At 45.7% G+C, this 26,134-nt stretch overlaps 1 protein-coding gene across 2 annotated transcripts in view; it reads left to right on the forward strand.

Moving 5' to 3' along the window:
* LOC120373244 (tropomodulin-3-like) overlaps nucleotides 1-26,134 on the forward strand; it is a 55,622-nt gene that overhangs the window by 24,266 nt on the left and 5,222 nt on the right. For both annotated transcript variants that reach the window (XM_039491403.1, XM_039491404.1), the window contains exons 4-9: nucleotides 14,667-14,789; nucleotides 17,506-17,595; nucleotides 18,155-18,285; nucleotides 20,354-20,461; nucleotides 22,704-22,847; nucleotides 25,069-25,213. In XM_039491403.1, the coding sequence (XP_039347337.1) occupies nucleotides 14,667-14,789; nucleotides 17,506-17,595; nucleotides 18,155-18,285; nucleotides 20,354-20,461; nucleotides 22,704-22,847; nucleotides 25,069-25,213 (741 nt within the window). The remainder of the gene's footprint in view (nucleotides 1-14,666; nucleotides 14,790-17,505; nucleotides 17,596-18,154; nucleotides 18,286-20,353; nucleotides 20,462-22,703; nucleotides 22,848-25,068; nucleotides 25,214-26,134) is intronic.

The following is a 26,134-nucleotide window of genomic DNA, read 5'->3' on the forward strand; positions in this document are numbered from 1 at the left end:
GTCTGTTGAAACCTAGGCTAGTTGCCATCATGCATAGAATCATAGTACATAAAATGAGATTAGAAGGCTTGGGAAGTCGAAGTATATTCTGTAGCCTGGAAAATTTGGGTTACAACTGTTCCTAAATGCAACAGTAGGAAGCAAACAAAATAGTTTGATAAAGATAAATAACTATTTCAGTGGTGTTCAAATACTAACCATTTGTATAATCTGCCTTTTTTATATAATGTTGTTTATTAAATACTGAAGTATCCCGTGGTTTCCAAATAAGCAAAGTCTGTCACATTTCGTCATGTGACTTTAAAAAATGGAATGTTCCCAGATAGTCAAATAAATGGTTTTCATAGCCCTCATGGGCTGATGTGCAGATGTCTTTTTAAAAGTGCTTGTGTTAGTGTGCGTTTATGAAGAAAAAATATCCCCAAAGCTCTCTTGGCAGCGGTCCTCTAGTTAGATCATAGTTTCCTAAGACACAGAGGTCTTATCCTTGAAGTAACTGAATAATACACTAAATCATCTTGAAGTATTTGCTCATTACCTGAAAAAAAATTAAGCTGCTTTATGTGCAATGTACATGTGAACAGACATGATTACTGGTTTTAGCTAGAAGAGGTTTGTTGGAAATATTCTCACAAAGGCTCCGTCTACACAAGGCCTTTACCTGGTTCACACCCAAAACTGCTTCTAGCAGTTAAGCCAGATGGATTGGACTGGGCCTAACAATGTTAGAACAGCTTTAAAAACTGTTCCCTGCTGCCTCAGCAAGTGCTGAAGAGTAAGGAAGAAACCTGCGGCTGCAAGTAAAGGGTGCGTGCAGTAGTTCTCACTCTCTGACCTCTTAATTTTTGTATTTTTTTTTTATCAGACCAGCCAGGCACATTTTAATTTATAAAAACAGATTTTGTTTTCACAAAAATTTCTCTACTTTTCTATTCCTCCCCCACTATTATTGCAGGTTACCCTAAGGGGCTCAAATGAGGCACAGGAGGCATAGAGGATCTTCAGCAGGTCCTCTGCTAGAGTGAATTTCATCCTGAGAGAGACAAAACCATCTTATTCCTTCCTCTCTGACATTCCCCTCCTCTTAAACCGTGTCGGTCATTGGAACAGTGGAGTGCGGCTTAGCTGACCTCCACCTCCCTAGCATTCTCGCAGTTCTCCTTCTCTTTCTGTATATAGTTGTAGATTTAGTTAAAGTTTAGATAAGTGTACTTAATTCTTAGTTGGTAAGGTGCTCAGCAGTGGTAAGTTAGTATTTAGTAGGTTTAGTCGGGTTCGGGGCTTAGGCCCTCCCTGCACCGGGACTGGAGCACATGCCAGGCTCCCCGGGATTCAAGCCGTGCTCGGCTTGCCATCGGCCGATGCCTACAGGAGATCCGCACGACTCCTGTTTGAAGTGCCTCGGCGAGTCGCACTTATCTGCTAAGTGCTCGATTTGCAAGTCCGTTTAAACCTCGCACTAAAAAGGAGTGGGACATTAGGCTTAAACAGCTCCTTATGGAGGCGGCTCTTACCCCTCCATCCTCGGCACCGAGTGCAGCCCCATCGGACTCGAGAAGTTCCTCTTCGGCACCGGGCCACTCCGGTACGCCCAATCCTTCCCGGCACCGGACGTCCCTGGCTCCCAAGTCAAGCCTGAGGCGCTCGCTCTCTCCAAGAGCAAAAAAGGCTAAGACCCCGCCGCTCCAGCACCGCCCGACGTGCGGCACGAGGGCACGGCTCAGCTGCACCGCCCAGCGCCCGCTCCCGCCGCGGCACCTGCTAAGCCGGCGCCGTCGACTCCGGTCCGTCAAGGGCTGTCGAGTCCGGCACCTGTCTCCCCGGCACCCACCGTGGTTGAGCTGGTCATGCCATCCACGCCGGAGGTATGTGAAGTAGTGAAGGACCTGATCGCGCTGTCAGACCCGGCACTGCCACCACCCCCGGCACCGCCGGTGCGGGTGATCCAGTCAATTGGGAAGCCGGCCCTGATTCGTCCAGCTTCTGTCAGCGCCCCTGACCGGCACCGCTCTCGATCGCGGTCCCGCAGATGCTCCAGGTCCAGGCGCCGTTCCCGCTCTTCATGCCGCTCGCAGTCCCGGCACCGCTCCACGGCGCGGCGCCAGTCGGACTCCCGGCACCGTTCTTCATCCCGGTCGCCGTCCTACTATCCACAGCACCGCTCGCGGTCCCGGCACCACTCCCCCAGGAGCCGCTTGAGACGCCGCTACTCCAGGTCCCGGTCGACCTCCCGGCACTGGGCCGTTCGTAGGTCCCGGTTGCGTTCTCGGCACCGGAGTTCTTCGCGGCACCGGTCCCCCGTGTGGAAGAGCACCAGATCGGTGGGGACATCAGCCCAAGGCCTCTCTGCTCCTCCATGGCCTTCCAGGCATCCGTGGGTATCGTCCCAAGCGGCAAGTTACTACTCCCAGGACCACGAAGCGGATGTGCCGGAGGGCCTGTTTCAGGAAGCCCATCCCCAAGCGCAAGGTGCTCAGCAGTGGCCCTTTTGGACACCATGGGCATTCCATCAGGCCCAGGGTGCTCCTCTGGTTCCATCACGTGCCGCCTCTTCCGAGCATCGGGCCCCAGAGGCCACGGTTAGTCGTCCTCCACCAGCTGGCACGGACGACCAGTTGGCTCAAGCATCCATCTCACCGGCACACCTTGAGCAGGAGCCTCAGCAGGACCAGGAGCAGATGCAGGATGCCCTTGCCCCCGGCGTCTCGTCCTCCTCTTCGCCGGATGAGGCAGTGGCTGGCTCATTGTCCTCGAGCCCACCTTCAATAGACCTTTCAGCGCACCAGGACCTCCTCAGGAGAATTGCCCTGAATATAAATTTACAGGTGGAGGAGGTCCCAGAGGTTGAGGATCCTGTCGTCAGCATCCTTGTGGCTGACGTGCCCACCAGAGTGGCTCTGCCATTTATTAAAACTATTCAAGCCAAAGCAGACACATTGTGGCAATCACCGGCCTCTATTCCGCCGACAGCAAAGGGAGTCGAGCGTAAATATATGGTACCATCCCGAGGGTACGAGTACCTGTATATGCATCCTCCTCCTTCCTCCCTGGTGGTCCAGTCCGTCAATGATAAGGAGCGCCGTGGGCAGCAGGTCCCGGCTCCGAAATCCAAGGAAGCCAGAAGGATAGACCTTCTGGGCCACAAGGTGTATTCGGCGGACGCCTTGCAGCTGCGCGTGGCGAATCAGCAAGCTCTGCTGAGTCACTACGATTATAACACCTGGGCGGAGATGGCTAAATTCCGGGAGTTGCTTCCCCCAGACTCCCGCCAGGAGTTCAAGGCCTTGCTTGAGGAAGGGAAAAAGGTGGCCAGGACCTCTTTGCAGGCTTCCCTAGATGCGGCGGACTCCGCAGCCAGAACCTTGGCGTCCGGTATCACCATGAGGCGCATCTCCTGGCTGCAGGCTTCCAACCTTCCGCCCGAACTTCAGTATACCATTCAGGCCTTGCCCTTCGAGGGCAAGAGTTTATTCTCAGAGAAGACTGACACCAGATTCCAGAATTTGAAGGACAATAGGGTCACCGTGCGTAACCTGGGCATGCATACCCCCGTGACCCAGCAGCGTACTTTCCGCCCACAGCCCTTCCGTCCGTACTCTGTGCCTAGGCAGAGACAGGATTTTGGCAGGCGCCGAGGGCACGGAGGCCGCAGGCGCTATTCAGGCCCTCAATCCAACCAAAACCGCGGCTCCTCCAAACCGCAACCGGGCCCGAAGTCGTCCTTTTGAAGGCGCGCCCAGGGACAGCATACCACTTTCCGTTCAGGATCCTTTCCCTCCCTTCTCCAACCGCCTCTCTTATTTTTTCCCTGTGTGGTCCCACCTGACCTCGGACATCTGGGTCCTGCGCACCGTGAAGCAAGGGTACCACCTCCAATTTGCTTCAACCCTGCCCTACCACCCTCCCTCCCAGTCCCTCTTCAGGGACCCCTCTCACGAGCAATTCCTCTTGCAAGAGGTCCAGACGCTTCTTACCATCGGAGTGATAGAGGAGGTGCCAAGGGGAGAATGGGACAAAGGGTTTTACTCCCGTTACTTCCTGGTCCCCAAGTCAAAAGGGGGCCTCAGGCCTATCCTAGACCTACGGGGCCTCAACAAATTCCTAATAAAGTTAAAATTCTGGATGGTCTCGTTGGGGACCATTATCCTGTCCTTGGATCCCGGAGACTGGTATGCTGCCCTCGACATGAAGGACGCTTATTTTCATATAGCCATTTTTCCTCTGCACAGAAGATATCTCCGCTTTGTAGCGGGTCATCGGCATTTCCAATTTGTGGTCCTTCCCTTCGGCCTCTCCACAGCGCCTCGAGTGTTCACGAAGTGCATGGCAGTGGTTGCCGCCCACCTCCGTCGTCAAGGGATCCACGTGTACCCGTACCTGGACGACTGGCTCATCAGGAGAGCGTCCCAGGAGCAAGTCAGGGTACATGTACGAGTGGCAAAGGACCTGTTTACACGTCTCGGCCTGCTGCTCAACGTGGACAAATCCACCCTGGTCCCCACTCAGAGGCTGGACTTTATAGGGGCTACTTTGGATTCCACTCTGGCCAAGGCCTGCCTCCCTCAGCCGAGATTTCTGGCGATGGCCGTGATCATCCGCAGTCTTCAGGCCTTTCCCACGACCTCGGTCCGCACCTGCCTCGGTCTCCTAGGCCACATGGCGGCATGTACTTATGTCACCAAATTCGCCAGGCTCCACCTCCGCCCGATTTAAACATGGCTCCATTCGGTGTACTGTCCGGGCAGGGACGCCATGGACACTCTAGTCACCGTCCCGCCGAGTACTCTGCGTTCCCTCGACTGGTGGCTGAACCCCTCCATGGTGTGTGCGGGGTTACCGTTCTACCCGCCGCAGCCCACCCTGTCTTTGACGACAGATGCGTCATCCCTCGGTTGGGGAGCCCATCTCGGTCGCCTGCGCACCCAAGGCCTGTGGTCATCGGAGGAACTCTCCCTCCATATAAATGTGCGAGAGCTCAGAGCGGTTCGCCTGGCATGCCACGCATTCTACAAGCTCCTGTCCGGCCGTTGTGTCTCTGTGCTTACGGACAACACAACGGCCATGTATTACATAAACAAGCAGGGAGGGACTCGCTCCTCCCCTCTTTGCCTCGAAGCCATCGAGCTATGGGAATTTTGCATAACACATGCGATCGACCTGGTGGCATCCTTTCTCCCGGGAGTTTGGAACACTCTCGCGGATCGGCTGAGCAGATCCTTCCTGTGCCACGAGTGGTCCATAAGACCGGACATTATCCATGCAATCTTCCGCAAGTGGGGCTTTCCCCAAGTGGACCGACTCGCACGAACAGGAAGTGCCAAGCGTTCTGCTCATTCCAGGGCCACTCACCGGGATCGATCTCGGACGCATTCCTCATTCAGTGGAAGCATCAGCTGCTCTACGCGTTCCCCCCCGTTTCCACTAGTTCACAAAGTTCTGTTGAAGCTCTGGCAGGACAGGGCGCATTTAATCCTGATTGCTCCAGCGTGGCCCAAGCAGCCCTGGTACACCATGCTGCTCAGCCTGTCTGTATCCTCACCGACCACCCTCCCCCTCTGCCCGGACCTTATAACCCAGGAGCACGGCAGTCTCCGTCATCCGGACCTTCTGTCTCTCCACCTCACGGCGTGGCTCCTACGTGGCTAGACACCTCAGAGTTGAGCTGTTCCGCTGCTGTGCAGCATATTCTGCTTAGTAGTAGGAAACCTTCCACTCAGTCCACCTACTTGGCCAAGTGGAAACGTTTCTCAGCCTGGTGTGCGTCACAGGCTCTTACGGCCTCGGAGGTCCCCGTTCCAGTCATTCTAGACTACCTCTGGCACCTTAAGCAGCAGGGCCTTGCCATATCTTCTATGAAGGTCCACTTGGCGGCCATATCCGCCTTCCATCCTGGCGAGGGTGGGCACTCTGTGTTCTCTCACCCGGTGGTCGCTAGGTTTCGCAAGGGGCTGGAGCGCCTCTACCCTCAAGTTCGTCGCCCCGCCCCTGCCTGGGACCTTAACCTAGTACTGAACAGGCTTATGGGCCCGCCCTGTGAGCCGCTGGCAACTTGCTCTCTCCTATATCTTTCATGGAAGACAGTTTTTCTGGTGGCCATTACTTCGGCCAGGAGGGTCTCCGAGCTCCATGCACTCACCGTAGACCCCCCCCCCTTACACTGTCTTTCATAAGGACAAAGTTCAATTGCGGCCACATCCCGCTTTTCTCTCTGAGGTGGTTTCGGCCTTCCATACCAATCAGGACATCTTCCTCCCAGTTTTCTTCCCTAAACCTCATTCATCTCCACGGGAGCAGCGGTTGCACTCCCTAGATGTCCGCAGGGCACTTGCATTTTATATTGACCGCACAAGGCCCTTCCGTAAGTCCCCCCAGCTTTTCGTGGCAGTAGCGGACCGTATGAAAGGCCTTCCCATCTCCACTCAACGGATTTCCTCTTGGCTAACAGCATGCATCCGCACGTGCTATAACTTGGCCCATGTCCCAGCGGGCCACCTCACTGCCCATTCTACCAGCGCTCAGGCTTCTTCAGCCGCTTTCCTGGCACACGTACCGGTCCAGGAGATATGCCGTGCAGCGACCTGGTCATCGGTCCACACGTTTGCTTCACACTACGCCCTGGTCCAGCAATCTAGGGACGATGCGGCCTTCAGCTTGGCGGTCTTACATTCCGCCACGTCTCTCTCCAACCCCACCGCCTAGGTAAGGCTTGGGAATCACCTACATGGAATGGATATGAGCAATCACTCGAAGAAGAACAACAGTTACAACGGTGAGTAACCGTCTTTTCCTAGACTGTGGTCCACAAAGCACTTCTAGGGGATCTTCCAGGAAAGGTAGCTGGTCACCTGGTGCTGGACCCCCTCCTCCTCTGCCTCTAGCTATGAGAAGCAGAAGGGGAGATGAAATGAAGAGCCAAAGCTTGGGAGTTGGAGTGTGGGGGCGGGAATCACAACACTTACTGCATTAAAGGCAGCTAAACATCCATTCCTTATATTACTTTCCATGGCAACGTTTGCTGTAGTTGCAACAAGGATGTTATGCATTCATGAATGTGCCATAAAACCAGCTCTGTTAAGAAGTGGTCTAAACTATAAGTTTGAGAAACTGTGACTTAAATGATAAACTAGCCAAAGGTTGATCACACACAGGTAAGGGCACTGAAACAGGGGGATCAGGAGGCTATGACCCCCCCCACACACACACACACACTTTTTACCGGCTGTAAGGTAAAAGTGATGGGGGAAGGGGCGGGGTCTTGGGGGAAGGGCAGCCCAGGGGTGGGGCCTCAGGGGAGAGGGAGAGTGGGTAGAGGTGGGTCCATGGTTTGGGCACCTGTGGGCCCTCCCCTCCCTTTTATGGTGCTTGCACTGCTCCTGCACATTGGTACAATTTCTAACTTTGCTGTTAAGACCTACTAACCAAAATATATCCAGCAGAAGCCAATGTCTGACACCTTCATTTAAAAACTTTATTAAAGCACACTTTCTGAACTTACTAGACAGAGAAAGGTACACTCATCCCCACAAAGCTGCACCATCTCATAAACCTCTGCTGACCTTTCTTCCATTTAGCTCAAATCCCTGCCTCCCTATCTTAAAAAGGTAGATGAGAGCGTTGACTTCAAGAGTCTTGTGATAGAGTCCAATGGGAAGACTGTCAGAGGAACAGTCTGTACTGGCAGTTTCAGAATATGCAGAATTAAAACTTAAATAGTTGTATAAGCTTGTTTCATATCACCTGTTATAGCTATACAAATATGGACTTCCGTGCTGATAAAACTGTTTCAAAAATTGCATGAAGTCCTGAGATGCCCTGGGGATTGTGGGGTTTTAGCAGGAAGTCATACAGTTCACAGGATAATATTAAATGTGTTCATCCTATTTGTATGAATGTATTATTATTGTATCTAAAACTAGAAATATGAAATATAACTCTGAGGGCCTATTGTAATTATGCAAAGTGTGGGCTATTAATGGTGGTTTGGAATCTTGATTGCTCTCATCAACTAGGAAAATTGACTGTGGATGCAGGCAGACTTTCCTGTGAGTGAAGCTGGGAGGAATGAAGGCTTGGTGTCTTACAGTGACGTGTAATCATGACACCTGAACTGGAATCCATCTTTAACCTGGTGTTTTTTCATTGAGAAGGAGGGATGGGAACCCAGAGGGACAAAGGATTCCTGCCTTATGCAAAAGATATATAAATAGGTGGTGAAACAGAATAAGGGGGCGGCCATCATGAGAAATCCCCTAGTTACCAACTGAGCTAGAACAAGGGCTGTACCAGGGGAAAGGATTGTGCCCAAACTAGGAAGGTGTCCAGTCTGTGAAAGAAACTTATTGAAACATCTCTGAGAGTGAGATTTTATCTGAATTCAGTTTTCTTACTGTATTAGGCATAGACTTGCAGGTTTTATTTTATTTTGCTTGGTAAGTCACTTTGTTCTGTCTGTTACTACTTGGAACCACTTAAATCCTACTTTCTGTATTTAATAAAATTACTTTTTACTCATATGTATTAATACCTGGGGATTGCGGGGGGGGAGGGGGGGACAGCTGTGCATATCTCTCTATCAGTGTTATAGAGGGCGAACAATTTATGAGTTTACCCTGTATTAGCTTTATACAGAGTAAAATGGATTTATTGGGGGTTTGGACCCCATTGGGAGTTGGGCATCTAGTGTTAAGGGCAGGAACACCTCTTAAGCTGCTTTCAGTTTAAGCCTACAGCTGTTAGGGGATGTGGTTCAGACCTGGGTCTGGGTTTGCAGCAGGCTAGCGGGTCTGGCTCAAACCAGGCAGGACACTGAGGTCCCAAGCTGGGAGGGCAGGGAAAGCAGGGGCAGTAGTAGTCTTGGCTCATCAGTTGGTGGCCCCATGCGGGTTTCTGTGATCCAACCCGTCACATTCCCCTTCTGTGTTCTGAAGTTCTGAGGCTTATTTGCCAGTCTGTAAATGTTATCAAGTGCCTCATCTTAATTAAAATTATTTATACAAAATAACTGAAACAATAGATATAAAATACTCTCTAAAATCCTGCATATCCTGCCGTGGATGATTCAGAGGTTACTTAAAACGTGACCAAGTAAAAAGTGACACATTTTCCCATATATTAACATTTATTAGTAGATAGGGTATTAACAATCATTTTGGGTCTCAGCATGTGATGCTGACAAAAATCAAATCAACGCTTTTACAACATCAGATATCACTTAATCCCCAAAATCTCCCATTCATTCAAAGGTTCTGTTCAGCATGAATCACGACTGTAACGTCACATTTTCTTGATTGCTCTTTGGTCATCAAGAATCACATGGCATCTGTGAAGGAGCCCCGAGGAGTGCATTACCAACTACTATATCATGACTATATTCAGTACAGTAATGTAAGAAAATAGGTTTGCTTTCTACTTTCAGATGTGCACAGAACATCCCCTGAGTTAATGTGCCCTGTTGTACAACTCCCCAAAATGAGAATACTTAGAAATGAAAATGCTTCATGATGCTGGCACTGGTTTGTTTGTGTCTTGTTATACCAACTCCATATATGTGGAGGAAAACCAAAAATCAATAGACTGCTCTTTAATGTGTTGCTGTGGTGGTTCATCAGTGCATTATAGAGAGGACAACAAACAACCATAATTGTTTGTGGGGATTTTATTGCTGCCTATGTTCACTGTAGCATGTGTATTCTGTCTTCATGCATTAGTCTGAATTTTAAAACCAAAGTTGTTTAAACATCCCAAAATTCAAAGCAAAAACACGCCAATAAAGTCCCATGTCACTGAGATATTTAAAAATTCTAAACTTAGTCTCAATCCAAACAGCAAGTTACAAATATTTATATTCAAAATGAGGAAAATATCTCAGATGATTGGCTTGTGACCTAGCTAGCCTGCCCCTGGTGCATGATGGTCTGTCGCAGTGGAGCTTGGACTAGCTAGCATGACTGAGGAATCTGAAGAAAAGAATGTTTTAGATGAGAATATTGAATAGGCACATATTGCTGCTGTGGAATTGAGATTTTATGGTGGGTTTATCTAAAACAGTATTGAAATGGTCATAATTACGTTCTAAGTTTGGATGTTAATGTGAATAGTATTGTAGCAGTTGCAAAGGACCTAATGTCCTTTGCAGTAAGAGTGACTAGAAAATTAGCAGCTGTCAGTTTTTATTTAATAGAGGACTAGTGTTTTGGACACCACAGAGCTACATAATCACTGTTTGCAGAAAGGGGATTTAGAGTGTGCAGAATCATAAAATAGCTTGCTTTTGCACTTTTCATCCTGAAGAATCCCTAAAGCAATGTAGATAAACCTTCTAGGATGGTCTGGGGCTCCAGCCGAGGATTGGGGTCGGGGGCCACTCCACATGCGCATGCTGCAACTCTGCATGGCTCCTGGAAGCAGTGGCATGTCCCCCGTCTGGCGCCTACATTAAGCGCCGCTCTCGCATCTCCCATTGACCGGGAACTGCTGCCAATGGGAGCTCCGGGGGCGGTGCCTGCAGAGCCACCTGGCCACGCCTCTGCATAGGAGCTGGAAATGAGATGTGCCGTTGCTTCCGGGAGCTGCTTGAGGTAAGCACCGCCTGGAGCCCGACCCCTTCCCATGCCCCAACCCCCTGCCTCAGCCCTGATCCCCCTCCTGCCCTCCAAACCCCTCAATCCCAGGCCGGAGCAGCTTCCTGCACCCCCCCAGCCAGAGCGCCCCCTCCCACATCCCAATTTCAATACCCAGATGTGCCCTTGGGCCAAAAGTTTGCCCACTCCGGCACTACCAACTCCTCCTCCCATAAAGTGCTTTTTTCCCCCCCTCCCCTTCCTTTTCTGCCTGTGACTGGAGGTGTTAATGGGCCACTTCACCTTGAATGGTCCCTTGAAATATGTGTTAACTACTTCTACTAAACAATCTGTTCCACCTTGTAGTTAGCAGTGATTAAGGACTAGTCTAAGGCCATGGCTACACTTGCAGATGTGCAGTGCTGCAGCAGGGTGTGAAAAAACACCCCCTCCAGCGCTGCAAGTTGCGGCGCTGCAAAGCGCCAGTGTGATCAGAGCTCCAGCGCTGGGAGCCTGGCTCCCAGCGCTGTACGTTAATCCCCATAGGGAGGTGGAGTATGTACAGCGCTGGGAGAGCTCTCTCCCAGCGCTGGCGCTCCGACCACACTCGCGCTTCAAAGCGCTGCCGCGGGAGCTCCCGCAGCAGCACTGTGCAGCGCTAGGTGTAGCCATAGCCTAAGAGCTTTAATGAACTTTCTCCTAGCGCTCTTAAAAAAAACAAAACAAAAAAAACCCCACCTGCACTGGGGTGTAGTTATCAGCGCTGGTGCACTGTCTACACTGGCGCTTTACAGCGCTGAAACTTGCTGCGCTCAGGGGAGTGAGACAGTTGCAGTGCTGTAAATTGCCAGTGTAGTCAAGCCTGAAGGTTAAGATTTTTTCACAGTTTTTTTAGTAAAAGTCAGGGACAAGCAATAAACAAAAATTCACAGAGCTGTGACCTGTCCCTGACTTTTACTAAAAATACCAGGGAGGAGGGCTGTCGGGGGGGAGGAGGAGGAAGGAATGACAGCCCGAGCCCCATGGGAGGGGACTGACAGCCCCAACCCCACTGCAGGGGTGCAGGATGGGTATGAACGGGTCCTGCTAAAGTGGCAGGGAGCGGGTACACAGCCACTGTGCTGGCTGAAGCTGTGGGGCGAGAGTGCACAGCCCAGCTCTGGCTGAAGCTGTGGGGCAGGGGACAGGCAGGGAGGCACATGGTTCTGGCCTCTGGCCAAAGCCATGGGGACAGGGTGCATGGCCCCAGCATTGTTGCACCTGCTGACAGCTGAATCCAAAGTCATGAAGGTCTGGTAAAGTCACAGAATCCATGACTAAATTAAGTTTTGCAGCATGAGCTTTCGTGGGTGAATACCCACTTCTTCGGATGCAAGCAGTGGAAATTTCCAGGGACAGGTGTGTATATATAAGCAAGCAAGAAGCAAGCTAGAGATAACGAGGTTAGATCAATTAGGGAGGATGGGGCCCTGTTCCAGCAGCTGAGGTGTGAAAGCCAAGGGAGGAGAAACTGGTTCTGTAATTGGCAAGCCATTCACAGTCTTTGTTTAGTCCTAAGGTTTAACACCATCAGCTTAGGACTAAACAAAGACTGTGAATGGCTTGCCAATTACAGAACCAGTTTCTCCTCCCTTGGCTTTCACACCTCAGCTGCTGGAACAGGGCCTCATCCTCCCTGATTGATCTAACCTCGTTATCTCTAGCTTGCTTCTTGCTTGCTTATATATACACACCTGTCCCTGGAAATTTCCACTGCTTGCATCCGAAGAAGTGGGTATTCACCCACGAAAGCTCATGCTGCAAAACTTCTGTTAGTCTATAAGGTGCCACAGGATTCTTTGCTGCTTCTACAGAACCAGACTAACACGGCTACCCCTCTGATACATGACTAAATTGTATCCTTAACCATAAATAAGCAGTCCCATACAATGAAACTCTCCTTTGGGCTGAAAGGAGGGGAATGGATGGTCAGAACTTGCCATATTGTACCAATATTAATTGCCCTCGTGTTTTTTCCATAATTGTTTCAGTAGTAAGGAAATATGCTCTTATTAAGTTTTAAAAGTAAATTATATACATTTTAGCGATATCTATTCTAGTACTAGTTTGTAATAGTGATTTCAGGTTTGTTAGAAGGGGGAAAATGTCACTAAAGGCACGTAACAATCACTATTGTTTTAAAGTATGTTTGCTTCCTTTTTCACTTAACTCCAGGAAATTAAATGAATGTCTATATTAAATAGGGGTGAGTCATATTAGGCATATTAATGAGAGCTTTAGCCTCTGCAGCCTCAAATGTCACGTTCCCAAGGCTCTCATTGCTTTTGGGTGTGTGTTTTTTTCTTGAACAGTGATTCATTCAGTGAAAAGCAATTCAGGCTTAACTTAAAGAATGAGCAGGTTTATTTGTTTTTGTTTTTGTTTTTTTTTGGTAAAGGGTAAAAATAAACATCCAACATTTTAAGGAACATTTTGTTTTAACTCTGTGAAAGTATTAAGCGGTATAACTGGCCTCTAGAGATGTACAGTGACCATTAGTCTTTCCTGGCATATTTGTAGGTGGGAGCCAACTTTCTGACAGCCAAAAAAGGCTTTTAGTTATTATCTTAGCTAATACAAATGAAAGCTTCAAGTTGTAGGTAACTTTGTTCAGCACAATCCCATCTTATTTTTCTTCTCTCTTGCTTTGTGAAAGACCCATATATACAGGAAACAGTGGGAATTGACCATACTCTGCTGTTGACTGTACAAAGTAAACAGACTGAAAAAATGAGACACTTTTCTCTAGTCTCTTTTGCAATTAGTCATTTTAGGTGTAATTTGAAACAGGAGTAGAGAAGTTCAAGTATAAATTCCTTTTTATTTAAAGTTGACTGCCTCTTTAAGCTTGAACTCTTAGCATACATTGTGCTTTTGCAACAATGGGGTATTCATCACTTACACAGTAAAGAAACTTTATGGCTGTTGCTAAGGAATATCAACGTTTGCTTACAATATCCATTTGTGCCTAGCGGCCTAGTTTTCCAGGGACTTGAGTCTCCACAGCTCTCATTAACTTCATTTGGAGTTATGGGTACTCAGTGCTTCTGAAAAAGCAAGCCCTAAATCTTTGAAGTCTGAAGTTTCTCCAAGATAAATGCTAGAATGAGTTCCTGCATTCTTAGATTTTTTTAGATTGACTTGTCAATTACTGATGTATGCAAAGCACTATGTGAACTATCCAGAGGACTATTTTTACTGCATGTCCTCTAAAAATAACTTCTCCCATCTTCTGTCTGCAATAACTGAGAAACTTAGTGCGCTATCAGTAGTTGCTTATTCTAACTCCAGTGTATTTTCATTGACCCTGCTACAAGGCCTACCTCAGTTTAGAAAAGAGCATCCTTGGGTATGCAAATATTTAACAAATTTAGTTTGCCTTTTCAGTTTCTTCAGATGCTATTCACGTACGTTGCCCTTGATTTGGACTGCTCAGGTAGGGGGCTTTTTTTCATTTTAAAGCCCTTGCGTCCAAAATCAGAAGCAGAATGTGTATCACTAAAAATAAAATGAATACATTTTAATCTGAAACTTCAGATAAGGTTTTCTATTTCTCCTACCTGATGAGTCCAAGTTAAAACTCTTCCAGGTAGTGGTCTCTCCTGGTGCAGTTAGTGATATCAGTCACTGTAAATCCTGAAGCACTACTAGAGAAGTGCATGTAGAGAAAACTTAATATAAATGGAAAAGAAAATATTTAGCAAATATTTATCTTGCTTTAAAAGATGAATATTGAGGGTTGGGATACCACATTACTTACAATGCTAGATCTTCATGTTTGTATTCCCATTGTCGCACCCTCTTTCTCACCACCAACTCTCCAAAAACAAATTAGGCAGAAATTAATTCCAGCATACTTGTCAAAATTAGCCCCTTTGCCATTAGCATTCTTGGTTTTGGTGGGCTGATTTCAGTCTTCTAGCTAGTGACAGTTCATGCTTGTTTTTATAAGGCAGTAGTTCAGGCTGGAGAGCTAAACTTGTGTGTGTATATATGTGAGATGAGTAAAACTGACTAACCATATAATACAAAGGAATTTCAGACTCTTTATTTCTGCCCTACACACAGGGAAAATATTTATCCCCAAGCAGAAGCCTGTACAGTCTTTCATGGAAGAAAAAGTGTTTCTTGATCCAGAACTGGAGGAAGCTTTGACAAGTGCCACAGATACAGAACTGTGTGACCTTGCAGGTTAGTTTTTAAAGCATGGGTGTGTTTGTGCATATTCATGAATGCCTGATCCTCTGTAGTAAATATTACTGTATCTTTGCCACATGAAACCAAGCAAAGACTGAAGGTCTTTACTGCTTCATGAAGTCTAGTTGTCTTAGCCCTGGTCTACACTATGAGTTTAGGTCGAATTTAGCAGCATTAGATTGATTTAACCCTGCACCAGTCCACACAACGAAGCCATTTTTGTCGACTTAAAGTGCTCTTAAAATCGATTTCTGTACTTCTCCCCGATGAGGGGATTAGTGCTGAAATCAACCTTGCTGGGTTGAATTTGGGGTAGTGTGGATGCAATTCAGCTGTATTGGCCTCCGGGAGCTATCCCAGAGTGCTCCATTGTGACTGCTCTAGACAGCTCTCTCAACTCAGATGCACTGGCCAGGTAGACAGGAAAAGCCCCGCAAACTTTTGAATTACATTTCCTGTTTGGCCAGTGTAGCGAGCTGATCAGCACAGGTGACCATGCAGAGCTCATCAGCACAGGTGACCATAGAGTCCCAGAATCACAAAAGCGCTCCAGCATGGACCGAACAGGAGGTACTTCATCTGATCTCTGTATGGGGAGACGAATCCTGCTATCTGAATTCCGTTCCAAAGGACAAAATGCCGGAATATTTGAAAAAATCTCCAAGGGCATGAAAGACAGAGGCTATAACAGGGACGCACAGCAGTGCCGCGTGAAGCCTACCAAAGAACCAGAGAGGCAAACGGCCACTCTGGGTCAGAGCCCCAGACATGCCGCTTCTATGATGAGCTGCATGCCATTCTAGGGGGGTGCCCCTACAACTACCCCATCCCTGTGCTTCCCTCCTCCCCCACCTCTCCCAGGTTACCTTGGCAGTTATCCCCCATTTGTGTGATGAATTAATAAATACTGCATGAATTTGAAACAACGACTTTATTGCATCTGCAAGCGGAGATCAAAGGTTGGAGGGGAGGGCGGTTGGCTTACAGGGAAGTAGAGTGAACCAAGGGGGCGGGTTTTCATCAAGGAGAAACAAACAGAACTTTCACATCGTAGCCTGGCCAGTCATGAAACTAGTTTTCAAAGCTTCTCTGATGCACAGCGCACCCTGCTGTGCTCTTCTAACTGCCCTGGTGTCTGGCTGCATGTAATCAGTGGCCAGGCGATTTGCCTCAACCTCCCACCCTGCCATAGACGTCTCTCCCTTACTCGCTCAGATATTGTGGAGCACACAGCAAGCAGTAATAACGATGGGAATATTGGTTTCGCTGAGGTCTAACAGAGTCAGTAAATTGTGCCAGTGAGCTTTTAAACATCCAAAGGCACATTCTACCACCATTCCGCACTTGCTTAGCCTATAGTTGAACTCCTTACTACTGTCCAGGCTTCATGAGCCATGGGAGAAAGGGGTAGGCAGGGGTAGGTCCAACTGCTCGGTGCTGCCAACTGGGAGAGCAGCCTGAGGCAGAAGCCTCCAGCTATCATGATATTCCAGGCAGGACTGAATCTCCATTAGACGAAACTTAAAGAAGAGAATGACCTGGAGTCATTCCCATTTTTGTCCAGGCGCCCCCGACCGACCTCACCGAGGCTGGCCAGGAGCACCCATGTCTGCCCAGGCGCCCCCAACCAATCTAACCGAGGTCAGCCAAGAGCTCCCATGGGACGACAACGACAGCTAGCAGTCGTATTGTACCATCTGCCATCCTCAAGGCAAGGCAAAGGGATGCTGCTGTGTAGCACTGCAGTACAGCGTCTGCCAGCAGCACCCAGGAGACATATGGTGACAGTGAGCTGAGTGGGCTCTTTGCTTGCCGTGGTATGTCGTCTGCATGGGTAACCCAGGAAAAAAAGCGAGAAATGATTTTTTGCCATTGCTTTCACGGAGGGAGGGAGGCCTGACGACATGTACCCAGAACCACGTGCAACAATATTTTTGCCCCATCAGGCATTGGGAGCTCAACCCAGAATTCCAGTGGGCGGTGGAGACTGCAGGAACTGTGGGATAGCTACCACAGTGCAACGCTCCGAAAGTTGACTCTAGCCTCAGTACTGTGGACACACACCGCCAACTTAATGCGCTTAGTGGGGACACACACAGTCGACTGTATCAAATCGATTTCTAAAAAATCGACTTCTGTTAAATCGCCCTAATTTCGTAGTGTAGACATACCCTTAGAAACTGAACCATGTCATGTTACACATTGTTGGAGGTTTGTAGAAAAAGCATTGCACAAATTATCTTCCCTCCCCCAAAAATATTTCACCATTTTACTGTTTTTGGATCTGAAGAAGTAAGAAATGGGTTAAGCAAGATCTCCCCTAAACTGGCAGCTTTTTTGGAGTAAATGTGTGCTACATCCCTTCCTCAAATGTGGGAACGTGGTGCTATATGCCTTCTAAAACTAGCTTTAGACAAAGCAGCAAACAATGTAATTATGTGCATCTGTTATATGTGGGTTGAACTGCACACTTGACTGTGGTGTATGATGTCTATTGGTGGGACTTTGGTGGCTGTTTTGAAAAGAGGCAGGCCAAATAGAAGTCAGAAACCTCTTAATGGCTTTAAATTATTAGAATTAGTAATAAAATGGCAAACACTTTTCACTGAACAGCTGACATTTTCCAACCAGATGTAATTATTAATCTCTCAAATATTCTTCAGCTTCTGAATTTAAACATCAGGGAACACTAAAAATTCTTTTCTTACAGCTATCCTGGGAATGCACAACTTGATAACAAACACTCAGTTCTGTGACATAGTAGGAAGTAGTAATGGTGTCAGCAATGAAAGCTTCACAGGTGAGTATTTATAGTCAAGATCTAAATTAAAAACCTGTGTACAATACCAAGTATCCAGTCATTTTGCTACTGCAGCATAAGCTATGTAATATGTTACACTTATATTCTTGATACAGAAAAAGCATTTCATTTCCAAGTCAAAAGTAAGCTTGTACATAAAATATTAAATTGTTAGATGAGCTGTGGAAAGGGTAGAAATTAATAAAAAGAGATAAAATATACTCACTTTTTGTAAAAGTGGAATGAATGAACATGTATTTTATTTGTGATTGAGTCTGGGTTTTAATATTTTCTTTTGTAATCCAATTCCTATCTGTTTTTAAAAAAAAAAAAAACTGTTGTGGATGTGACACAAGGACTTATTTAAAAAAAAAAAAAGTTACTGTGTGAAAGTATGGCCAAAAGAGGACAACGTGGTGTGATGTTGCTTGGTTTTTGGCAGGATGGGCAGAGGCTAAAAGTTTTGGCAGATGACTAGCTGACTAGATGTAATAACTAGTATGTGTACCGTTTATTACACTTAAGGTGTCCAATTCATGTTCCTTGTCTTACATTTCAGACATAGTAAAAGGTGAAAGGACGATACCATTTTCAGATGAACCACCAAATCCCACACATGTAGAGGAGAGTTTGCAAAGGATTAAAGATAATGACTCTCGTCTTGTTGAAGTTAATCTGAACAATATAAAGGTAATTGTTGGGAGGGTACAATAACTGCATTGTTTTTCTCACCTAAAAATAACTTTTCAATGTGGCTTTTATAGGTTCATAGATTCCAAGGCCATTGTGCTCATCTTGACTGACCTCCTGTGTAACACAAGACATAGGGCTTCCCCAAAATAATTTCTTTTGATCTAGAGACGTGGTCCACCAACAAGTCGATCGCAATTGACTGGTTGATCCTGTAGCCTCTGCTAGTCGATCGTGATTTCTGGTTGCTAAAAGTCTGGCAGTGCAGTGGGGCTCAGGCAGGCTGCCTGCCTGCCCTGGCCCCACACTGCTCCCGGAAGCAGCTGGCTGCTGGCACTTCTCTGCTGCCCCTGGGAGGGACAGTAGGGGGAGGCAGCTCTGCACGCTGCTCCTGCCCCCAGCACTGTCCCCATAGCCAATGGGAAACGGCCAATGGGAGCTGCAAGGGCGACGTGGGCAGTGCACGGAGACCTGCTGCCACCCACACCCCCAGGGCCCACAGAGACGTGTCAGCAGCCAGCCGCTTCTGGGAGTGGGGCCAGGGCAGGCAAGTGGCCTGCCTGAGCCCTGCTGTGCTGCCGTCTGAGAGCCGCCTGTGGTAAGTGCCTCCCAGCTGGAGCCTGCACCTTGCACCCCAGCCCGGAGCCCCCTCCTGCACCCAAACTCCCTCCCAGAGCTTTCACCCCTCACTCCTGCACCTCAACCCTCTGCCCCAGGCTCACCCCGGAGCCCCCTCCCACACTTTGAACCCCTCAACCCCAGCTCAGAGCCTGCAGCCCCTCCTGCACCCAACCCCTGTCCCAGCCCGGTGAAAGTGAGTGAGGGTGGGGGAGAGGGAGCGATGGAGGGAGGGGGGAATGGAGTGAGTGGGGCGGGGCCTCGGGGAAGGGGCAGGGTAGATCCTGAGTTCATCTTAAATTCAAAAAGTGATATTGTGTGTAAAAAGGTTGGAGACCACTGATCTAGAGCATCTCTCTAAAAATAAATAATCCAGTCTTTGTCTTGAGCTGTGTACTTCTAAAACTATCTTTGATTGGCTAATTTGTAAATGCAGCAACTTTTCCAATAAACGTGTGGCGTATGTGATCTCAGATCAGAAACTTTGAATTAAAATTTTTATTTAATTCTGTTCATGGAGGAGTGTTATCAATTATGGTTATTAGAAACCGAGTGATGTTTGTATATAGTATCTTACTGTGTTGTCATATAAAAGATGCTGGTGGTAGTTTTGGTTATTTCCAGTCATAAATTTGGCTGTCAAACTTTTAAAGAAGATTAAAATAGAATCGGGGTTTTTTTTCCCACTTATTCAGATAAATCAGAACAGAATCATAACATTTTTGGCGTGCAAAAAATAACCCAGGTTTCTTATTGCTTCCACTAAGAGCAGAAAATTGGATGGGGAATTTTGTACACTATATCAGACATAACCCCCTGCTATTATACACACCTGTAAAATGTACAAATACACAATGAGTTGCAAATTTCTTAGCAGTGTCGGACCAAAATTATTCCATTCAGTTTTAGTACACCAAACCATACTTCTAACTCTAAATTAGCAGTTGTTCCTGAATTAGTATAACAGAATAGAGTTAACTAGACTTCAGTAATTGGATCTACTTTGTGTTCCGAAGTAATTTCTATTTATTAATTCCATTTTCTCATTAGTGTTTCTCAAATTGTGAAATATGAAGAACTTAATGAGATACTGATTAATATGCAGACAGGCATTTAGTAGAATATTCAATTTGTACACTTTTTCTTGTTCTGGTAGCTTTTACAGATCAAGATATTCTAGTCTAATTCTAATGTGGTATTGGCTTGAGTACAGTAAAGAAAGCATATAGGTGATTTTAAAAGGCAAAGAGTCGAGCATATGATTTTGCCCTTCATCCACATCCAAGCCTGTGCTGTGGGACTTGGTTATTGATACCAGTAAGGGAGAAGTGGTAGCCCAGTATATTTCTCTGTAGAAAGATGATGATAATGGGGAAGAGCTGAGTAGAAAATATTCATTGTAATGGATATAATGTAATGTACAAAAGGTATATTTTATTTTTAATTCAAGAACATCCCGATTCCAACATTGAAAGAATTTGCTAAGGCTTTGGAAACCAACACCCATGTGAAGAGTTTCAGCCTTGCAGCCACTCGAAGCAATGACCCTGTTGCTGTTGTAAGTAGGCTCTTGTTGTGGGTTGGGAAGTGGGGTTGATTTGAACTGCAAGCTGTTTAAACCTCCTGGTATTCCAGAGGATGGAAAACAATTTTTTTCCTTTAGCACCCTGAAGTTAAAGAAGCTTTCTGAAAGCACCTACTAGAGACACAAGGTGGGTGGGATAATATCTTTTATTCGACCAGCTTCTCCAGTAAAAGATACTGCCTCACCCACCTTGTCTCTCTGAAAGCCTGGGACTGACACGGCTATAGCAACACTGCGTTAAAATCACTAGGTGAATGGGAAGTGGTTCTTCAACTCTTTCATTCTAGACCACTTCGTGAGAGAGCCTCGTGTGGACCTACTCCCCTCCCAACAACCAGTCCACCACTGCTTAGTTGTCAGTTTCATTCCCTGAACCTGTGGTGTATGCAGGCCTCAGTTTGAAGAACTGTTGTGTTAAGATGTCACAGTTCAGGGCATTCCTCCTCTTTGGTCCAGCAAAGCCTCCACTTTAGGCTTCAGGCTCCCCTGGCTGTCATCTCTCTTGAGAGGGAGACACACATCGTATTCCTTTTTAACCGGAGTATTTCCAAGCTGCATATGCATCTGACTATACTGGGATATCCCAGCAAGAGACTCTGGCTAAGCAGGCCTGCTTACTTTCTCTTCAGGGACAGTTATAAGGTACCATACAGCACTTCCAATGCAAGCCTATTTTATTCTTAAGGTAAAAGCACTACAGAGAAGATGTATTAAAAACAAATAAAGAATCTACATGCATGCTAATAAGCTTACCAAGATCACCCCTTCCAACATGGACTATTGCAGGAGCAGTCCTTCAGAACCTCACCCAAGTGGTTTCCTTGTGGTTTCAACATTCATCACAGCTTCAACTCAGAACAAGCAGGTTTCAGAGTAGCAGCCGTGTTAGTCTGTATCCGCAAAAAGAACAGGAGTACTTGTGGCACCTTAGAGACTAACAAATTTATTTCAGCATGAGCTTTCGTGAGCTACAGCTCAGTTCTTCAGATGCATAGAATGTGTGTTCCATTCTATGCATCCGAAGAAGTGAGCTGTAGCTCACGAAAACTCATGCTGAAATAAATTTGTTAGTCTCTAAGGTGCCACAAGTACTCCTGTTCTTTTTTCAGAACAAGCATACAGTCTTATGGGGCCTTAGTAGGACCTTCCAACTCTTCGCTAAGGATTTGGGACCCCCATGGGCCAGCAGTCCTGTCCATTTGCTGGGTCAGGAAGAAGGCCTGTCCATGCTATTTGTCCAAAAAAACATTTATTTGTCTGTCTGGTCCCTGTAGAATCCAGTTTGAACTAGTATATGCCTACTTCTGGGAGGACGTGGCTTCCAAGGGCTGATAACTGGAGGAATTACATTAGCATCCCCCTCTTCCTAGAGGACTTGCACACAATTCCACAATAACACATACACAACTTCATTTGTAATACAATGGACCCTGAAGGTCCTAATTCACTACAGTTTAACTTAATTTAATAAAATGTGTTGACCTTATTGAAATTCGGTTTCAATTTTTTCTACTGGAAATTTTGTCAAAATAAATGCATTCCCGTGGAAAGTTTAATTTTGACAAAATGGCATTTTCCAACCATTTCTAATTACATGTACTTTATTGGGTATTGGTGACTAAAAGCAGGTCTCTTGTATTTTATATGATCAAATGGGCAGAGATTATTAGTATTTTGGAAATCAAATCTCCTGGCTCTACATCACTCAAATCTAATTCACCTGCTAGCAAACCAGAAGTCAGTTATTTTTTAATCTTTAGCATTGTGTGCCGAGAAGAGTTTTCTGCAAAGGCGTATAAAGTGGATTTGGGCCAATGTGCTAATTAGAGACAATTTATATTCAGTGAAGGTTTTTAGTTTGCAACAAGTGTAAGATGCAGGCTCTTTCCTAATTGTGTACTACGCAAATGAAAACTTGTTTGCATTGGAAAAGGCTGATTAAAGATTCTCTCCCCAGTCTCAAATGAATGATGAAAGGCTGTAAAATTACATTAAGAACCTATAAAGTGTTGCCGATTTTGAGCCATGTCCGCAGATGGTGTAAATTAGTATAGCTCCATTGGTCCTGTATGTTAAGTTTACTGTAGTACAATTTGCTATTTAATTTTCATTACTTTTTCCTGCTTTTCAAGTATAGCTCCATTGGTCCTGTATGTTAAGTTTACTGTAGTACAATTTGCTATTTAATTTTCATTACTTTTTCCTGCTTTTCAAGGCTTTTGCAGATATGCTGAGAGTGAACAAAAAATTGAAAAGTCTAAATATAGAATCAAATTTCATCACTGGGGTTGGCATTATGGCACTGGTTGATGCACTAAAAGAGAATGAAACCCTGTCAGAGGTCAGAATCGATAACCAGGTGAGCAAAGCTGAATTGCGCTCTCACTCTATCTACTCTAACAGACTGATCTACCTTTGAGAAAACAGCTGCTGATTCATGACATTTTCAAATATATTTTAATTAAAAACAAAACTGTTTTGTATCTAAGTAAATGTAAATGTTTGTTAGTCTCTTCCTATGCTTTCCTGTACTGGACACTTCCATCCATTGAAGAAGGCAGACTAAATGCCTTTTCGGAAATGACGGGCTGCTTGTTTCATCGCTTATTCATTAATTTTTATCATTCAGATCGTTTCCCAAGCAAGCAGTGGGGATATTGAAAATGAAGAATTAGGATTTAAAATAGAGCAGGAAGAGATGAACCCCTGAAAAATAAAGGTTCTATTTCTATGTAGTTTATATGGTGATTAAGGATAGGGGAAGAGAAAAATAGTATGTATACATTAATTTATGTACAATATTTTAAAAACCCTTAACTGTCTGGTGGAGATCACAGCTGGCTAGGTGGAAATCCTCCTGACCACCCAAAATAAAAAGATTAAAAGGAGGGATGAAAAAAATCAGCAATATTTAAAGTAGCTGAGAGATGCCTTTAAAACACAGGATGAAATGGAAGAAGGCTGGGCTGGACAGGTATTATCATGTCACACAGCTTCCCTCTCTACCTTCCAGTAGAGTGGGTCAGGATACTTTAGAGAGCCATCCCACTGCATGGGATGTAGAGCGCACGGGTCAAAGCCTGTTTTTAACATGTGTTAGCTGGTCAGGGTGAACACTGGTGGGAGGGGAGAGGAAATCTGTGGTTCACTCTGACCAGCTAAGACATGTTAAAATACAACGTGCCATGTCTAGCCTAGGGTTTTTAAATGTTTGCTAACGTGTTTTAAAACCAGACCTTTTTATCCTTGTCTAGAGAGATCCTCAGATGTCAGAGCAAGAGATGGGGCTTATTCCCATTCTGAGGGAGAATTCCCTAGGGACTCTTAAGCCTCTCCAAAACAGGTTACCTAAGGAGGTTCTGGAATCCCTATCATTTGAGGTTTTTTAAGAACAGGTTAGACAAGCTCCTGTCAGGGATGGTCTGTGTATGGTGGGGGCATTGGACTAGATGACCTGTTGAGGTCCCTTCCAGCCCTACATTTCTATGGTTTTTATATAGTTATAGTTCTATTCATTTAAGAATAGACTTCCCTTTTGGGTAACTGCTTGACATTCTCAAGTGAGGAGCATGGAAAATTTAGGTTAACTGCCCTGTAGATTCCATTGCTTGGAATAAAAAGAACAAAATATTCTTAAATATTTAGTTAAAATGCTGCTGATGTACTTTAAATTGAATAAACTAGCTTGTTTAACTAATAAGCAGTATAAAGACTTTAACTGTAGAGTATATTCTGAGTTTCTACGTGAAAAGAGTCCATGTGCCTAGGCTGTCTCGTAATTGAAACATATTACTACAACAGAAAAACATAATTTGATATGTGCATCTTTTTTGCATCTTAATGGGAGTAGTCAGTCTTTTTACTTCTTAAAATTTGTTGACATACTTTCTTGCCGGATTCACTTAGTGTTCTAACTAAACACTGAGAGATTCTGGTTATTGCACAGAATTTGTTAAACAATTGATTGCTCTTACTCTGTGGTGGCAGAGGGGGAAAAACTTGCTTTTAATGGGTGAGTCTACATAAACCCCTTTAACTGAACTCTCATGCTGGGTTGAGTAAATTTTTTCTGCTCCATTTTACCTTTACAATGTTAGTCTAGCAGGTCCAGAAATGTCTCTGTAGCTACTAGTATCTTACTAGATGCCACAGACTTGACAGCCCCAGAATGCTACCCTGTTTGCTGTGCTCCAGGATGCACAGAACCTTTTAGGAAACCCAAGAGTGTGGGGAAACTTGCAAGAGTGCCATCATTAGGGCCAGCAGATAGGCCTCAGACAATCAAATATAGAGGGAGCCAACAATTGGAAGGAGAAGAAAGGCGTATAACTGAGGGGTATGAGGATGGGAAGCTTCATAAGTTTGATTTAAAACTCAAATAGGTATCCACTTGAAATTGGTGCCATGTTAATTTGGTGATTGGTGCTTAAAATAGAGAGAGACCAGTAGTCTGAACTTGTCATGTCTTTCAAATCAGTAGATGTGAAGAGGACTACTTGTCACCTAAGTATACTAAAAATATTCTAGATTTTTGTAGTAAATGAATATGAATATATTGAAGTTGTAATGTTTGTTAACAGAGGCAGCAGTTGGGAACACTTGTAGAAACGGAAATTGCCAAAATGCTTGAGGAGAACACAAATATCCTTAAATTTGGATACCATTTCACACAACAGGGACCGCGAACCAGGGCAGCTGCAGCTATCACAAAAAATAATGATTTGGGTAAGACCTCTCTGGTAGACTGTTGAATGAGCTAATGGCACAGATAGTGTTTTTGCTTTGTGTTTTAATTATGACATGCCCCTGATACACACATAACTCTATTCCAGTTTTCTCCTTTACTTTGAGTCCTACTCTCCTACTTTTTTTCCTCTCTTAATTTCCCCCTTTTATTCAGTTTTCAGACTCTCCAGGCTCCCAGGCTAGAGTCCAGAATTCTTCAGTATTCTCTAAAACTAGAAAAAATTAAGAATTCCAGACAAGACATAAGCAGAACATGCCTTATAGTTTCATATACATTTGGCTTTTCCCTGGATAAGATTCAGTATTTCTTTAAAGGATACATTGAGATTACTAATTTTTAAAAAAATCAACTTTCCTTGTCTCTTCTGGAAGATGTTCGCTCCTGGATTCCAAAAGGATGAAGAGTATTTCTGATGGTGGCTTTGTTCTGACATGCAAAATAGGAAAAATGAATAAGAACCCTGTTACTTGATCATCCAAACCCATTGACTTGGGATAGTGGATAGTTGCCTAATTTCAAGTAAAGGGCATATCCCCTATCTTGCAGCTACTGTGAACTGGGAGGTCAGTGCAGAGACTAAATTAATCCCTGTTGCCAGGGTTCCAGGACTCATCACCACAGATGTGGCTAACTGAATGAGGCAGCTTAGTTATGAACATAATGTAAGAACTCAGGTAATGCATTATATATACCTACACTAAAGCCTCCAGCTAAATAACAATAACTAAATTTCCCACATTAAATAGAATTACCTTTTTTACTTTTTTTCCTCCTTACTAAGTGGTTCCTCTTTCTGGTTATGCCACCCACATACCCCATAGTTCAGGAGGGGTATCTCTTCAGAACAGGAAGTGGGGCAGGTGCTTGCCAGAATAGTTTCCAAGGGTCCAAAAAAACTT

This window comes from Mauremys reevesii, linkage group 10 (assembly GCF_016161935.1).
Source record: "Mauremys reevesii isolate NIE-2019 linkage group 10, ASM1616193v1, whole genome shotgun sequence".
Lineage (NCBI taxonomy): Eukaryota > Metazoa > Chordata > Testudines > Geoemydidae > Mauremys > Mauremys reevesii.